Source organism: Colias eurytheme, chromosome 16 (assembly GCF_061535395.1).
Source record: "Colias eurytheme isolate Ceu_HAF_F1 chromosome 16, ilColEury1 Martin Lab GWU primary, whole genome shotgun sequence".
NCBI classification, from domain to species: Eukaryota; Metazoa; Arthropoda; class Insecta; order Lepidoptera; family Pieridae; genus Colias; species Colias eurytheme.
In genome coordinates this window covers 8,445,534-8,463,338 of record NC_142995.1, presented here as the reverse complement: position 1 = coordinate 8,463,338, position 17,805 = coordinate 8,445,534, and the positions used below count along the sequence as shown (strand labels likewise).

General features: G+C 35.7%; 2 protein-coding genes across 2 annotated transcripts in view; one reads left to right on the top strand and one right to left on the bottom strand.

The window, feature by feature from the left end:
• Window positions 1-5,298: 5,298 nt before the first annotated feature.
• Window positions 5,299-6,638, bottom strand: LOC149901971 (uncharacterized). Its single transcript, XM_090111250.1, has one exon. The coding sequence runs from the start codon at window positions 6,636-6,638 to the stop codon at window positions 5,745-5,747; it is 894 nt and encodes a 297-aa protein (XP_089967376.1). The 3' UTR covers window positions 5,299-5,744.
• A 9,944-nt stretch (window positions 6,639-16,582) lies between these two features.
• The window catches only part of LOC149901970 (putative phosphatidate phosphatase), an 87,897-nt gene continuing 86,674 nt past the window's right edge, over window positions 16,583-17,805 (top strand). The window contains exon 1 of the mRNA XM_090110826.1: window positions 16,583-16,845. Coding sequence (XP_089966952.1) covers window positions 16,734-16,845 — 112 coding nt within the window. The 5' untranslated portion in view covers window positions 16,583-16,733. The remainder of the gene's footprint in view (window positions 16,846-17,805) is intronic.

Sequence of the window (17,805 nt, the reverse complement as noted above, 5' to 3'; positions counted from 1 at the left end):
GCTAACATTCTTAAATAAGTACCTATGTACTGGATACTTCAAGTCAATAGTCATGAAAGTGAACTTAGATCAAATTATTGTCCTAATTGTACATGTATTAGGTTTTTCTTCTGCGATCCCCGATAAGAAGGTACAATGTGGACTTCAAGCGTAGAGTGAATCTTCTCCTGAAGCGCGCTCCATCTGAGACCACATCTTCGCTTACCAACTGGGGAGATCGTAGCCAAGAGTGTGCCGATATTTCTTAAAAAAAAATAAACTCAAACATTTATTTTGCTATTTAACTATACTTTTTGAAGCGTTCTTGAGTGTATATATTTTACATTTTTATTTTAGTTTAGTAATAACCCTAAATTTTTGCGTGGTATATTAGCGCGCGTAAGATAAATGTTAGCAGTGCAATTAGTGGAGAAATTATAGTTTATTCTCAACAATCTATGAAAGCCTCTAACGGCTGTGTCATGAGATATGTTTGAATGATGTGTTACCATACACCGGTCTGTTTGCAGATCTATTTCTAATGTAAGATAGGTCTGTTGTACTTCGTGATGTATTAATGTTATTATTTAAAAAGATTTCGTGTGTTAATTGGTAGGTAGTTAACTAATTCGTAATACCTACGTGTAGTATTTAATAATACAAAATTAGATGGCATTTAGTAGTTATTTAGGAAGGCCATGTGTAAATCTATATCTACTAATATTATAAAGCTGAAGAGTTTGTTTGTTTGAACGCGCTTATCTCAGGAACTACTGATCCGATTTGAAAAATTCTTTCGGGGTTAGATAGTCCATTTATCGAGGAAGACTATAGTCTATATATCATCACGCTAAGACCAACAGGAGCGGAGCTACGCGGGTGAAACGCAGCTAGTATCTAATTAACTACCTTAAGTTAACTAATTCGTGTTATACACATGTCTGTGTCATACGAATACCTACAATGTACCTAGCTACTGAATATTTTATAAGACAAAATTAGATGGCATAGAAATTGAAATTTTCGGAAGTGCTCTAAACATTTAACAAAGATGAAAAGTGAAGAAAATACATGATAAAAAATAGCGATATACAAAATATAAATATGTATACATATACTAAAAAACAGGTAATCAAGCAAACACTGGAAACCCATATGATAAATTTTATATTAGGTGTGCAAAGAAAAGCTTGAGATAAATTAGTTAAATAAAGCATTAGAATATTATTATGTATTCAATATTCATGCGTAGACGTAGATGTCTGATCTACCTACTTATTGTAAGAATACTGACTTAGATTAAATTAGGTTCTTACCATAGGTATATAATAAATTAATTTTTAAGGATTTTTGTATTAAAGAACAATGAGAATCCCGTTCTAGGTACCTTGATACCATCATAACGAAATCGAATGAAAATAACCTTTTTTTGAAGTGAAACTTCTTTATCGGGGTTGGAAAAAAATTTAGTGTAGGTAACATTTTTTCGTTACGCGTGACATTTTTCCGTTACGCGCCATCTTTTTCTTATCCATTTATTTTTATTACCACGCGTTATTCGACATATTTCTGTAAAGTTGCATATAGTAAATTATTTTTTGAAAAATAAGGTCATAAAGAAGTTTCACTTCTTACGTGTGCATACTTTTCTTGTTATTTTTACAAATATTTAAAACTTTCAAAGTAAACTTAATTTTATGTGCAAATGTCATACCTACAACAACAAAAAAAGTTGAATGTTTTCGTTTTACCTAAAAATTATATTCTCAATGAATCAGATGAAATCCAAATATTCATACAGTCTCTAGTAAAAAGTAAGTTAATTTAGGAAGAAAGATAAGGGATGGAGCCTTCAAAATTAATAAGTTTAGATGTGAATATTAATAAATTCAAGCCCTAACAAGGATCATCGTTTATTTATTTACCTACTTCATAATCACTAGGTACATAGTATAAAACAAAGTCGCTTTCTCTGTCCCTATGTCCCAATGTATGTCCCTATATATAATCCCTATGGATTTTGATGCGGTTTTTTTTAATAGATAGAGTGATTCAAGAGGAAGGTTTTAGTATATAATTTATTAGGTTTTAGACAAAGCGGGCGAAGCCGCGGGCGGAACGCTAGTATAAAAAGAATACAAAAACTGTGACCAATTTAAAACTGTAGAAGTGCAATGCCGGATTCGGACTTTGAATGAGAAAGTGTTGATGTTCATTTTACTGTTTCAATAGCTTCAAATACTAGATAAAAATTAGAAATAGATTAAGAATAGCCTGATAGTCTCCAGACGATTATTCTGACTCACTTTTGTGTGAAAACATTTGTATTGGGGAAGCATTTGCATTGATAAGGAAGCAAAATTGGTCCCTTTATATAGAAAAACAAAATATATAAGTAATACGGTCTACATTACAGAAATCTCTTATTGACCCGACCTGTTACAAACACACAAACAGACAAAAATACTTAATCGATTGTAGAGCATGGCCGATGTATTCTTTTAAAATATAACATTCAATGTCCTACATTTTTGAATTTCCTAAGATTTTATTAACCGACTTCAAAAAAGGAGGAGGTTCTCAATTCGACAGTATTTTTTTTTTTGTATATTTGTTACGCGATTACTCTGGCAACTATAAACCGATTTGAATAATTCTTTTTTTATTTGGTAGGTCATACGTCAGAGGTGGTCCCATTGTCACCAGGTCATGATCTGATGATGGGATCCCGGGAAAATCGAGGGAAACCCTCAAATTTTGTAGGCATATACACTGTTTATCAGAAATTATTTAAATTTGTACATATAGGTATAGTCTTGAAGTCGGTTTTTGTTTTTTTTCTAAAAAATTACTTTATTATTATTTATGTTTTGATAATGGCAAAAGGAATAAAGTTAGATATTTTATTACCTTTACTAGGTAGTTGAACAATTTTTATTTTGTATATCTCATCTTCATCGTTTCATATATATATATATATACAATAAGTATATACCTAATCCATACTATAATATTATAAATGCGAAAGTAACTCTGTCTGTCTGTTACTCAATCACGCTATAACTACTGAACCAATCTGCATGAAATTTGGTATAGAGATATTTTGATACACGAGAAAGGACATAGGCTACTTTTTACCCTGGGACATAGGATAGGTTTTATCCCGGAAATCCCACGGGAACGGGAACTATGCGGGTTTTTCTTTGATGCGCGGGCGAAGCTGCGGGCGGAAAGCTAGTATATAATAAGCACTTTCAACATATATATTTACTAAACTTACCTAATTATTCTTTCAGCTTCGAGAAAGTCTCTATTTTTTATGCTACCTATAGGTGGTATTGATAAGTATATGAAAGAAAGTACCTAATTTTAAAATTACTTATACAGCGAACAGTGATTGAATATACTATGTTATAATTGATATAGGTAGGTACTATGTGAAAATAAACATTGACGTTTAGTCCGTACAGCCCCCCTAGACAAGTGGCTTTCTATTAGCGTAAAGTTCAATAGAATAGATTATGAAAGTATGAGATTGACGTAATCAATCGTCGTCGTCGTCGTAATCAAACGTCAATATCATACATTCATAATCTATTCTATTGAACTTTACGCTAATAGAAAGTCACTTGTCTAGGGGGGCAGTATTGGATAGAGCGGATAGTGTATAATAATCATCACTACATAATATTATAGTAGATAGGCCTAAAACAACTTTCCAACCAACTTAATTTCCAACTTTATTATGTGTGTATGCTTAGATCTTAATATTAGAAAATTTAGGAATAAAAGATTTTGATGAGGTTTTTTTAATAGATAGAGACGAGTGATTCAAGAGGAAGGTATTTATTTAATTTACGAGGTTTTTTGGCTAGTGGTATAAATATAAATAATTTGGAAAATCCAAAAGTGCACGCCTCATAATTTTTTTTTAATAAATATTTATTAATTATTATTTTTGTTTATTTAATAACAATTAAACCACATCGAATCAGACCCTGAAAAATGAAAGGGTTCTATTCCTGAGCATACTCAAGCGTAAGAGTAAAAAAAGACTCGATTAGTAAAGTATTTCGGTCGCTATCGTGTTAACAAGAAAAAGGATCCGCGCATACAGACACACGGACGTCCAAGACAGAACTTTTTTAAACTGTTTTTTAACTAGTTTAAATAACAAAAATGACATCAAAAATATCATGAACGTTAAAAATAGTGTTTTTTCTTAATATGTGTGTGTATGTATTATCTTACAAGTGCGATGTATGATACATAAAGACATTTTAAGTTTGAAAAATCAGATGTTTTGCGCGAAGTGACAGTAGTACCCACCTCAACGCTTCGCTTATGAGGCGTGCAATATGCAGTGAAAATGATAACCTTTTTTAAATATTTTTTTACCTACCGAATTTTGTTACCGAATTTAGATCAATAAACATGGCAAGGAATCGATCGATCGAGAATCTTCTTAGTTTGATCGCATTATAATACCTACCTATGTGTACCATTTACTTAGATGTTTTTAATAAACAAATAGTAAAATTACGAATCTTCATATAAGTTGATCCGCTCAGGGTACTGAGTACAATAGTGTTCAAATTTTAAATATTAGAAAACTTCTCGTTTCTAACCACTTTAAAAATAAAAAGATGCAATTTTTTATCAGAGTTTTCAGAAGCTATTTGAAATATTATTTAAGGAAATCAACGGTAATATTTCTAATAATCTATCGATTAAGTGTCTTAGATATTAAAAAAAAATTTTTTTTTTAATTATTCGTGTAAGGTATATATGTATACCTAATATTATGTAACAAGAAAAACAAATGTTGTTATGAAATCACTTTTTGCTAGGCTCTACATTTAGAAAATACATTAAAAACATATTTTTCTACTACCTAGGTATTAAAAAATTTTATATTTGTAAAATGAATTACGCAAACTAAGATATTATTTACTTAGTTTTATACTAATAAAATGAATTTTATAGTAGGAATCTACCTACTAAGGTAAAATTTTGCGGGAAATTAAACAATGCATTATGCAGTATTTATAGCTTATATTTATCCTATTAAATCTTAAATTAAATTAGATACACAAAGTTACACTACTAATAAAGATATGATACAAGTTATATTTGGCAAAATAGTCATCACTGCAATATCTAACTAACACTACACTATCATTAATTTTACATTTATTTACAAGTCTGTTATCTACTTTGTACATAATGACTAGACATCGCAACTTTACATATAATATATCAATACAAATATTATATAATATAACGAAAATAACACTTTTTATAAAAATAATAGTCGTTTTAAATAGGTACACAATAAAATAATATCTTAAGATTTAATAAGTACTTAGGTATTTGTCTCTTCTTTCAGTTTAGATAAACAATAAAAAATAAATCTCAATTACGATTAAGAAAGTACAAAAGTCGCGATTTATAAAATTATCAATTAATTAGCAAATATTTTTTTGTTTTTACTTAAGCAAAGTCGGACGAAATTTAAGTTAATATACAATTAGTGTTAACCTAGAGGCTAGAAAGAGATAAGACTTCTGTGTGTACTTACGCGAAAGATGCAAAAATACGTAGGTGTGGTAACTATTAGCTTTGGTCATAATGGGAAGGCAGAATCGTTAATGAATTATTTTACATTTATACAAGGCCTTCGTTACAACACTGATAATAATTGTCCAGGACGTTACTCCGGCGGGTCGTTAGAAATAATTCGAAACGCACCCGTGTTCGAACATTCATCTGGCCCAGTCGTCCGGCGGGCTGCTGCCCTGATGCAGCGGCGAGAACGCACTGCGCCGCGGCTCCGGCACTTCGCTGTCCTGCGAGCCGATGATGGACTCGATCGAGAAACCGTTCCTTGATCTCTTACTCCGCATGTCCGTCGTCTCTGGCACTCGGGGCGGCAAGGGGACGGGCCGCAGCGCCGCCGGCGGCGGGCGCGGCAGCGACAGCAGCGGCGCCGGCGGCAGGTAGCACGGCAGAGGCAGCAGCGGGGCGTACGCTTCCCGCGCCAGCATCGCCACCACTGCGTGCGCGTGCTGCAGCGACGGCGCCGGCCGCTTGTACCGCTTCCTCCGCCGCAAGAAACTGCCGTTATCGAACATATCCTCCGCCAACGGGTCCAAAGTCCAATAATTTCCTTTGCCGGGATTTCCCGGCTCCCGCGGGATCTTTATAAAACAATCATTGAGACTTAAATTGTGTCGGATCGAATTTTGCCACGCGGGAAACTTTTCACGGTAATACGGAAATCTTGTCATGATGAACTCACATATCCCGCTCAACGTGAGCTTCTTGTGCGGCGACTGCAGTATCGCCATGGTGATGAGCGCTATGTAGGAGTACGGCGGTTTAATCAATTGCGACGACGATTTCTGTTTAGGTTTCTTGGGCGAGCTGGGCTTGGTGTCGCTGGGGCTGGAGGCGTCGTAGCGCTCCGAGTCGCTGGACGGTGGCGGATGGTCGGGCGCGTCCTCGTCCACGGACACGTAGGAGTCCTCGGGCGGGAAGTCGTCGCGCTCGTGGCGCAGGTAGTGCGGCAGGTAGAGGCGCGGCGGCGGGCGCAGGTCCAGCGGCAGCTCGCCGTCGACGAGCATGTCGCGGTACTGGGAGAGCTCACAGTCGTCCATGGCTCACATGTCAGAGGAGCGGTGCAGCGCGCGGCGCGTCCCGGACTGCACTGGCGCCCCGCGCCCGGCGCGCGAGGCCGCGCCCGACGCTCCGCCCCCCGGGGGGGCTCCACGTTTACGTTTCAGTAAACACAACAATTGTCGTTATTATTGCTGCGGGTCGGAGCTTTGTGCATGAATTTCAGGCCGTTGACTAATAATTATTAGACTTCGTATCGATTCAACTTTGTTGTGGTATTTATTTCTGTTTGCGGAAGTTTTATGATGTTTGTTTTATTGAGATTTAGCGTGGAATTTGTTATACCTTATTAAAAATATCGATTAAGTATATTTAACAATAGTACCTTCTTACATATAATTATACTATTGATACCTATAACGAGATGATTCAATCGATTTTAATACCTATCTATTTGGATAAATTTATTTGTATGAATTTTTAAAGCTTTATACTTAATAGAAGACAAAATAATTATGTATCTATTTATTTATCCTAAAAATATAGTCAGTATAAAAATATAAGGCTTCTCATATTAAATTCCCATAATCATTCAAAACGTTTCAGTCCCCAAAAGCTCTATTCTCATATTTTATTACGAGCGTATAAAAAATCCATATTAAATAAACGTCAACATATGAAAAGAATCATAAAACCGTGCAAAGGAAACGTTTACAAAGATACGTATAGCGATCCCTTAATCCAGCGCTAAAGGACTGTCTATTGAAAAAATCTCATAAAGAGAAATTCTTACACACCATTCAGGTATCTTCAAATAAAACGAGCTTAAAAAATATTCCCTGCGCGAATCGCTTCAACAATAGCCAACTGTAGAAACCGTCGTGTGTGTTTCCTACCAAAACATTTACCCCTCGGGCGTCGGAGGAAAGCTACGCGTGCGAGCGCGAGGGCCGGAGGGCGACAGAGAGGCCCGACAGAGAGGCTCGCGGCGGGCCAATCGCCGGGCCGCCGCGCGGGGCGGGGCTGCCAAAGCTAAAATGTCAGGGCGGGGCACTAGATCCTATTATTGTCTGGCAAGGCAAATAATATTTTGCACAATGTACACATTGGTACGAGGGGGTGCAGGGTGGTTGCTAATTTATTTTCAACTTCGGTTACGGGTTGTTTTTCAGCTTTGCGAGGCTGTTATTTAAATTGGACGCTCCCAGTTATTTGTATGTAGCCGCTTGTAGGCATTGTACTGTAATGAAGGAATTTTGCGTTTGTTTGCTGTTGAATTTCGTCGTCTTTAGCGCGCGGCTTCGCGGTTTTTGTCTTTCGAGGTGCGTATTTCTGATGCATTTATTTGTTTCCGCTCGCTACTGGCGAGAGTTGCGTGTTATTTTATGTTTTTTTGTTACTTGCTCTACCTAGTTAATGTATTTTAAATTTTTCCTAACAACATGAACATCATTTTTGTAAAATATATCTAGGTACTTACCTAAGTACCTAATCTATACTTATAATAAATCTGTAGAGAGGCCAATTCTGTACATGAAATATATTTAAAAAAAAACTATGAAGGGGTGATAAGGGATCGCTACTGATGCCAAAAATGCAATCAGTAAAATTTTTGTCTGTCTGTCTGTCTGTCTGTCTGTCTGTCTGTATATTCGTTATAGAAACAAAAACTACACGACGGATTTTAACGAAATTTGGCACAATTATTCTTCATACTCCTGGGCAGGTTATAGTAAAAGAATCATGTAAATCGGTGTAGAAGCACCAAAGTTATACATGAAATACGCTATAAGTCATCGCGCGTGAATTACATGCCATAAGGATTATTTTTGTGTATCAGTTGCCGCGTTCGACGCGCTTCGCGGCGGGAGCTATAAAAAGGCGGCGCGCGGGTCCGCACCCGTGACCCGTTTCGCGTTGTCACGGCATCACGTGTGAACGGCTGAACCGATTTCGATAATTCTTTTCTATTATATTCCTTGAAGTACGAGGATGGTTCTTATGTAGAGAAAACGTAAATACCTATGTACCACGGGCGAAGCCGGGGCGGACCGCTAGTATAAAATAAAATTAATATTAGATAATATTAATTACGATAACATTTATAACGACATTAAGAACCTTTAATCACGAAAAAATATTTTTATAATTATGTCTTATGATTAGAAATAAAAATTGATATAAAAATTACAATTTTCTTACCTAATAGAATTCGTGCAATGGATAGCTCAAGCATAGCACCTAGTACCTACCTACTATAGTATAATCTTTACACTATGGTAGTACTACAGTACTCACACTGTTGTTCCTCGCCACAGCACACTGAAGTGTGACTCTGTTGTGTCATCTTATGATGTATTTTTTATTCATGATTTAGTTATTAAAAAATCGTTACTGATTCCTCGCACAACCGAAATTCAAAAAGACACTATTTTTAAACATCTAGGGTAAAACCGGGATAGATGCCCCACTTTTTGAAATAGCCTCATAATTTTGAAAATATGAATTTATACGAACACTTTGTATGACTATGCTGCAATTGGAAATTTGGAAAATAGACCCAACAGAAAATTGGAAATACTACATTATTTTGTTAACTTCCTCTTATGAATTTTGGATAATAAATGTTTACTATAGGTATTTTGTTTTATTTTAATACTTATCAAGGCCATTTTTACTGATGCGGCGTTCAAAGCAAGCTTTACACGTGCAGGGAATGAATTTATTCACATTTATCTACAAATTTAGATATAACCGAGACAAATCTATACTAATGATATAAAGCTGAAGAGATTGTTTGTTTGTTTGAACGCGCTAATTTCGGGAACTACTGGTCCGATTTGAAAAATTATTTCGGTGTTAGATAGCCCATTCATTGAGGAAGGCCTAGCCTATATATACTCTATAGATTATAGAGTATAGGCTATTATATCAACACGCTAAGACCCACAGGAGTGGAACAATACGGGTGAAACTGCGGAGCACAGCTAGTATAATTTATTTCTTTGTTTACCTAATTATTAGATTAATGAGGTCCAAACGGCCGCACACATACACATTGAATTAAAATTTGCTAACACGATATTCCTAAAACAAAATTAAAAGCGATTCGGCCTACTTACGAACCTTTTACCTGCAAATTTTTTCCAACAAGAAATTCGTCCCGCAAATAACTCAATAAACTCATACGAACTGGCTTCAAATCCATAAGCTACCTAAACATGGCATCCAATGCAGTCAACGTATTAAAATAAGCAAAACTTACTTGTGTCGATGACTTAAGGTATTTCTTGATTTCATCAAAATTAACATCCCTAGTTGGCAGGAACTGACTGATCGATTGAAATTAGGTAGGTAGGTAGTAGGTAGGTAGCTAGATACTTCGAAAATGAAAACAATTTTATTATGAGAAAAATATATTTTTTTATTCCAAAAAATTACAATATCGACTGTTTTTAAAAACTTCATGTATAATCAAACCCGTTATCAATAAACATCAGTCCAAATAGATTAAGAATTCAGATCATCAATACCTACATCTTATCACAATTCACACCAAAGCATGGATCAAAAATTATTCAATCGTCGGTGCCTCCGACGCGCGAAGTATTCCTGCCAAAGTTTCCTTGTTGGTCTGTTAAACAATAACACAATCGACTGTGGAATCAATCTGAAAGAGAACATCATCTTCAGAATGTCTACATCGTACTCGAAAGCCAAGAACTTCGGCAGCATACTCAGCATGTAGATTATAGTGGCCATGTCACACATAATCGCGACTCCCACCAGAGCGATCACGCGCTTGCCTTTCTCCCTTAGCGACCGATTGCCCGAGCTAAACACAGATGCTATCACACTAACAAACAAAATCATATTCACCGTCTCTATATGATACACGCACAGCAAACTGGGCACCGGTTCAGAGAACATCGTCAATGGTGGATACAGGGCTGGAACAATTACTTTGATTATCACTTGGAGAACGGTCGTCATACCATACGCCAGTATTAGAGATTTCTTCTTCTCGCAGCTGATCTTCTGCATGTACACCAAGCGTAGTTTCAGGTACGCGAAGAGGGACGCGCAGAAGGACCAAGATGCAGCGATCCTGAAGAGATATCCGTTGGCACTGATAAGAACGTCACTGTATATTACGAATTCTTGCAATAATATTTGAAATATGGCTATGGAGTAGAGATGGAGGGTACCAGCTAAGACTTGGTGTAGGCCGATGAAGTTATGCAGACTCCTCCATTTCGGCAGTAGAAACCACGTCAGCAAGAGCGCTATACAGCATGGTGTGGTTAGCAATGGTGCTAATATATCGATGTCGACGATCATATTGGCCAAGCCATAGGGGACTGCTTACGTGCGTTTGATGCTTTCAAATGCGCAAGCGATAGTGCTATCAATAGTGTTAATTAAAATTTTTCCTGTTCGATAGTAAATCTGATGCTGTGAACAGTTGGTTATTTATTTTTACCTACTTATTTAAATAAATGTTATTTTTGGTGGTTCTAAGTGAATTTCCTTTAATTACTTAGTGTTAAAAGAACATATTGTATTACCTTATGGACTTATGAGTTATGATATACCTACGTATAATAAATTAATTTTTCTACGTTCGGTGTTTGATAGCCCATTTATCGAGGAAGGCTATAGGCTATAATATATCATCACGCTAAGACCAACAGAAGCAGAGCCACGCGGGTGAAACCGCGGAGCGCAGCTAGTACTAGTAGTAGTAAAACTGACTGCATATTAGCTAGTGTATATTCAGCACTAGCTTTCCACCCACAGCTTCGCCCACGCAGTCAAAGAAAAACCACGAATAACCCGCATAGTTCCCGTTCCCGTGGGATTTCCGGGATAAAACCTATCCTATTTCCCGGGGTAGAAAGTAGCCTATGTCCTTTCTCGGGTATCAAAATATATCTATACCAAATTTCATACAAATTGGTTCAGTAACAGACAGACAGACGGAGTTACTTTCGCATTTATAATATTAGTAGGTATGGATTCAGAATACATCGCTAGGTAAAAAATAAAATGCAGCAATAGTAATCCTAATCAGAAATTATGATCAATATTTAATGTAAACCTTTATTTAATTCTCCTCTCAAAATGTTCAATCTATCTACAATCTATATCTAAACATCCATAACCATACTCATACCATATTTACCAAAGGAAAAGCGAACCCGATATTTTTACTCACAATTTTCCCAAACTCAGACGTTAATCTCAGCAACAAGGGTACGGGTAATCCGTCAAAGATGGACGAATCCCGGCGCAAACATTTCCACGAGTTAGATAAGCGGCTCGCTCAGATTATCCAGCCTTTGTGGGCTTAGCAACCCAGATAGATACCTTACTTGAGAGTTGAGACGTAGCGACGTTTACTTTCTATTTTGTGACAAGCAAACGGCAATTTTGAACCCTGAATGTTATTAGGTGGAATAGGGGACTGCAATAACATCAATGATGACTTTTCCTAGCGTAGACGCTTCGTAGTGTTTGTTTACAGAAATTTACTGATCATGATCCTATAGATAAATTTACAAAGTGCCTACCTTTACGCATTATATACCTTATCTATACTTATAATAAATCTGTAGAGAGGCCAATTCTGTACATGAAATATATTTAAAAAAAAACTATGTAGGGGTGATAAGGGATCGCTACTGATGCCAAAAATGCAATCAGTAAAATTTTTGTCTGTCTGTCTGTCTGTCTGTCTGTCTGTCTGTATATTCGTTATAGAAACAAAAACTACACGACGGATTTTAACCAAATTTGGCACAATTATTCTTCATACTCCTGGGCAGGTTATAGTAAAAGAATCATGTAAATCGGTGTAGAAACACCAAAGTTATACATGAAATACGCTATAAGTCATCGCGCGTGAATACAGAATCATGCAGCCATAAGGATTATTTTTGTGTATCAGTTGCCGCGTTCGACGCGCTTCGCGGCGGGAGCTATAAAAAGGCGGCGGGTCTGCACCCGTTTCGCGTTGTCATGGCATCACGTGTGAACGGCTGAACCGATTTCGATAATTCTTTTCTATTATATTCCTTGAAGTACGAGGATGGTTTTTATGTAGAGAAAACGTAAATATGTACCACGGGCGAAGCCGGGGCGGACCGCTAGTATTAAATAAAATACTAGTTGTGCCCTGCGGTTTTACCCGCATTGCTCCGTTCCTATTGGTATAGGAACTTCTCTTCTCTTTGCTTCTCTTAACTCTTCACTTAGCGTGATGATATATAGCTTATAGCCTTCCGCAATAAATAAGTTATCTAACAACGAAATAATTTTTCAAATCGGACCAGTACCTAGTTCCTGAGATTAGCGTGTTCAAACAAACAAACTCTTCAACTTTATAATATTAGGTGATATTAGCATTATATTGGTTCATGATATTAGTATAGTACTTAGTATAGATTTGTAATTACAATTATTAATACCTGATGGTTTATTAAGAAATAAAAAAAAAACAGTTTAATTAATTTAAATTCATTATTTTTCGGCTATCAATTAATAATTACGATAATATTATAATACTAAACTAGTCTAAAGATTATCTGTGCCAAATTTCATCAAAATCGGTCCAGTAGTTTATGAGCCTATTCATTACAATCAAACAAACAAAGTTTTCCTCTTTATAATATTAGTGTAGATTAAAAAATTTATAAGCTTTATAGTGCCATCTAGTTTAAAAAGCAAACGATAAGAAGATACTAACGCCATCTATTGTAAAACATAAGAATTTTATTTTGTGATCAGCGCCATCTATAGGATTTAAACAGAACTGCTACTTACTTTGTGACTTACAATAATTATTGTTAATAATAAAACGAATCTAATTGTTTTAGAACAGACCAAGAGATGGCGTTGAACAGGAGTCTAATTTAGATGAAGCAAATATATTTAGTTGTTACTTGTATACCATTACATACTAATAATTACTATGACCAAAATGTTGACGCTATTCTGAAAACCTGTGTATTTAAAAATACTAGATACTCTTTTCAATTAGGGGTTTAAAAAAAATTATACTACATACTATAGGTCTTTCTTTATCTTGATAAAATTTAAAACAAATAGGTTCGGTGTAAGTATTAAATTCTTCGTTACTTATAATATTATGTACCTAGTGCGTGTAAGACAAAGACGTGCATTATTTATATTTACTATTTGTATTAAGAAAAATACTTTTCCCAGGTTTAATCTGTTTTTATACCTACTTAAATTAATTAAAATCGGTACAGTTCCTTAGCTAGGTCTGAAAGCGTAAGATATAAAAATAGACAAATACATAAGAACTAAGTAGGTACTTATGTCGTTATAAATCGGTTACTTAATTTTTTTAAAGCATCAAAAAATCACAGGTGTCCAACCCAAATCACTGAATTGTATAAAAAAGGGTAAAACTGCCAAGACCGCATTGAATTCGCTATGGGAATGAGGTTCTGTAGAAAATTAAATTACCTAATTTTATTTCATATATGTATAAAACAATTATTAACAGTTTATTATATTATTATTTATTACTTACCTACCCACAGTAAAATCCATTGTAAAATCCACAGTAAAATCATATAAAATTATTGAGCTTAGTAGCACATAATATCCAAATAATATCATTATAACTAGGTACTTACTAGTTATAACTTATAAGTAGGTAATAATCCGTAACTGAATTCTCTTGAATCTCAGATAAATTACAAATTTAATTGCTTATAAGTTTATATAATTCATCATCGATCTATAAATAAAATTAAAAAAAATCTAGTTAACAATAACAGCTCAATCAATCAATCAATCAATCATCAGCCTTTCGATGTCCACTGCTGGACGTAGGCCTCTCCTAATGCACGCCACTGAGCCCGGTCGTTGGCTCTTTGCCGCCAGTTATGGCCAGCAACCTTGCGGACGTCGTCACTCCACCGTGTAGCAGGGCGTCCTACGCTACGTTTGCCGAGTCGCGGTCTCCACTCTAAGACATGTGTGCCCCAGCGGTTGTCCGTTCTGCGGCACATGTGACCGGCCCACTGCCACTTCAGCTTGCTAATTCGTTGAGCTATGTCGGTTACTTTTGTTCTCTGGCGAATTACTTCGTTTCGGACTTGGTCCCTTAGAGAAATACCGAGCATAGCTCTCTCCATAGCTCGCTGAGCGACTTTGAGTTGGTGGACCAGTCGCACTGTCAGTGTCCACGTCTCGGCTCCGTAGGTCATGACTGGTAGGACGCACTGATTAAATACCTTTGTCTTAAGGCATTGTGGTAGTGACGACGAGAAGACTCGACGCAGTTTACCAAAAGCTGCCCAACCCAGCTGTATCCTCCTGTTGATTTCTCTCTCGAAATTGTTCCCACCTAGTTGGAGCATTTGCCCTAGGTAGACATACTCTTGAACAATCTCGAGAGAGACTCCTTGGATGTTTATCGGCTCCGGTAAGACATGAGCGTTAATCATAACCTTTGTTTTCTCTGCGTTCATGCGGAGTCCGATGCGTGAGGAAGATTCAACTAGGTCGTTCAACATTTGCTTCAGCTCTTGCAGCGATTCAGCCATAATGACAATGTCATCGGCAAATCGTAAGTGTGAGATGCACTGACCATTGATATTGATGCCTCGTCCTTTCCAATCCAGCGTCCGAAACATATCCTCTAACGCGTTGGTGAACAATTTCGGCGAGATTACGTCACCTTGTCTCACGCCTCGCTGTAGATGGATACATTTCGTACGCCGGTTCTGGATTTGGACGGACATGGTTGCGGCCTCATACAGTGATCTCAGCACTTCGATATATCGCCAGTCAACCTGGCAGCGCTGCAAAGACTCCAGAACAGACCAGGTCTCAATGCAGTCGAAGGCTTTCTCATAGTCCACAACAGCTCAAGGCTGAAGATAATTTACGAAAAAATAATAGTTTATCGAGGTTGTAGAATTCAAACCATCTATGGTCGTTCTATTTTTTATTTTGTGCGCATTTTGCCATAGCATTATAATAATTATAAGCCAAGATATAAGCCGTTTACAGTCCATCCTTTGCAAACCTAAAATATTGTGCTGTGACCAAAGAATATACTTACTACTCTCCTGTGACTGTGAGTCACTGTCACAGCCTGTGACAGACTATAATATGACGGACGGACTGAACGATCTTATAAAGGGTTCCTTGTCGGACTACGGAACCCTAAAAAGATTAAACCTTTTGACATCAGCTACCGCTTCTTATTAAACTGGTAACATAAAATTAATTTGACAGAGCATAAAAATCAGTTAACCGTATCAATGTTTAAATGTTTATCCGTGTGCAGTGGTTAATTTATTATTGAGAGTTGCAACCGAATATTTTTATGGCTTCATTTCAAAAACTTTACGATAAATATTTTTTATACCTACTTAACTTGTTGCAAAAAATATTTATCTGTTTTTTATATGTTGCAAATATTGTCAGGAATTTAACTACCTAGGTACTTAATTTATTAATTAAATGTACCTGTGCTAATTGAATGTAATTTCATTCACTAATAAAATAATTATTCTCTGTTAGTACTTGGGCACTTAGCTAATTGATAATAATTCATGGTTATTGATTTAATTATTCATTAAATTATTTTTTTTAATTATTGCAAATATGTATCTGAATCATGTCTGAATCTTTGATTATGCCACGTTTAGCTACCTTTTCTGAAATATAATTTAATATTCCTTGTAGATAGAGACAATATATCTAAGAGACTTGCTGTTTTTAATCCAAAAAAGCTGTTAGATAACTTTATTGACATTTTTTAACTTGAGTTTTAAGTAGAAAAGCGTTCAATTAAAATGAAAATTGTTTTTATTCTTTTATAGCGTCCGCTGCGGCAAAAACTTCACGACTCGCAACTCGCAAGTTTGTTGTCGTACGCGGTTCCGAGCCGTCATCGGACAATCGAGTATTCGAGTAATCGACTCAGTTGAAGCGCGCATGCGCGTCTAGTTTGACGTGTGTTAGTTGTCAATCGCTCATTGCTTTGGAGCCCGGTTGTTTCTTTGACGTTTCGTAACGTTTATGTGCCAGAACTAAAGTGCATCTAAAAATATTAAAATCGCGTTGTATTCGTCTATTTTAAATTAAAAATGGAGAGAAATGAACGTAAAACGAATTCGCGCACACATTCGATTACCTTGGATCGTGATTCTAAGTTTTTATTGCGAAAAGTTTTGATGGATTTCGGTATACTTTTTATCGGTAAGTTTTGTTTATACTTATTTAAAACTGAATGTAAACTATAAAAATTATAACTGGTTCGCTAGATAATTTACGATATTATGTATACGTATATTTAATCTGTGTGTAAATCATAGGGATGATATATTTTACGTAACAATATTGGTTTTAATTTTTAAATAATTTATTAGTGAAAGATGTTGAGTTAGAATGCTAATTTTATTAATTATAGTTATTAAAGACTAGTATGAATGGAAACTGGAACGGAAACTTATCGCAGTACATGATAGTTAATTTTTTGCGATACTTATCACACGTAACGACCTTCGAAAATATGTTTGAATATATTGAAGATACTAGGTGCCTTAGCTTTTTATTTTATACTAGCGGTCCGCCCCGGCTTCGCCCGTGGTACATATTTACGTTTTCTCTACATAAAAACCATCCTCGTACTTCAAGGAATATAATAAAAAAAAAATTATCGAAATCGGTTCAGCCGTTCTCGAGTTATACGCTTACCAACACATTTTGCGATTCATTTTTATATATAAGATTACCTAGTAAACATAATTAAATGTTATTAGTAACACTGATAATTAGTTAATTAATAATTAAGTTGGTATTTAATCATTGAAAAAAAGCATTGTTTTTCTGTCGCACTGGATATCCAACATTTTTATTTATGTAGGTACCCAGTACATCCTCAAATTTGTGAAAGAAATATAATTAATTGCTGTACGGCTGACTGTAAATTTATTCTACAGTACTTATATTAATTTTCGGCCTACTTGAAATTAATAATTTGATACTGAATTTTTATTACAACCGATAACTACATATGTTTTGATATCATTTAAAAGTCGCATTTGAAAGCTTATATTTGCTCGGGTTTCCCATAAAAATGCATATCCATGTCCAGTCAAAAATTTACTTTCAACCTACCTATATCGTTTGGAAATTATTAAAATCATCTTGCTATTT

Coding starts and splice junctions, on each gene's coding strand:
- LOC149901971 (XM_090111250.1), bottom strand. CDS start 6,638: ATGGACGACTGTGAGCTCTCCCAGTACCGCGACATGCTCGTCGACGGC.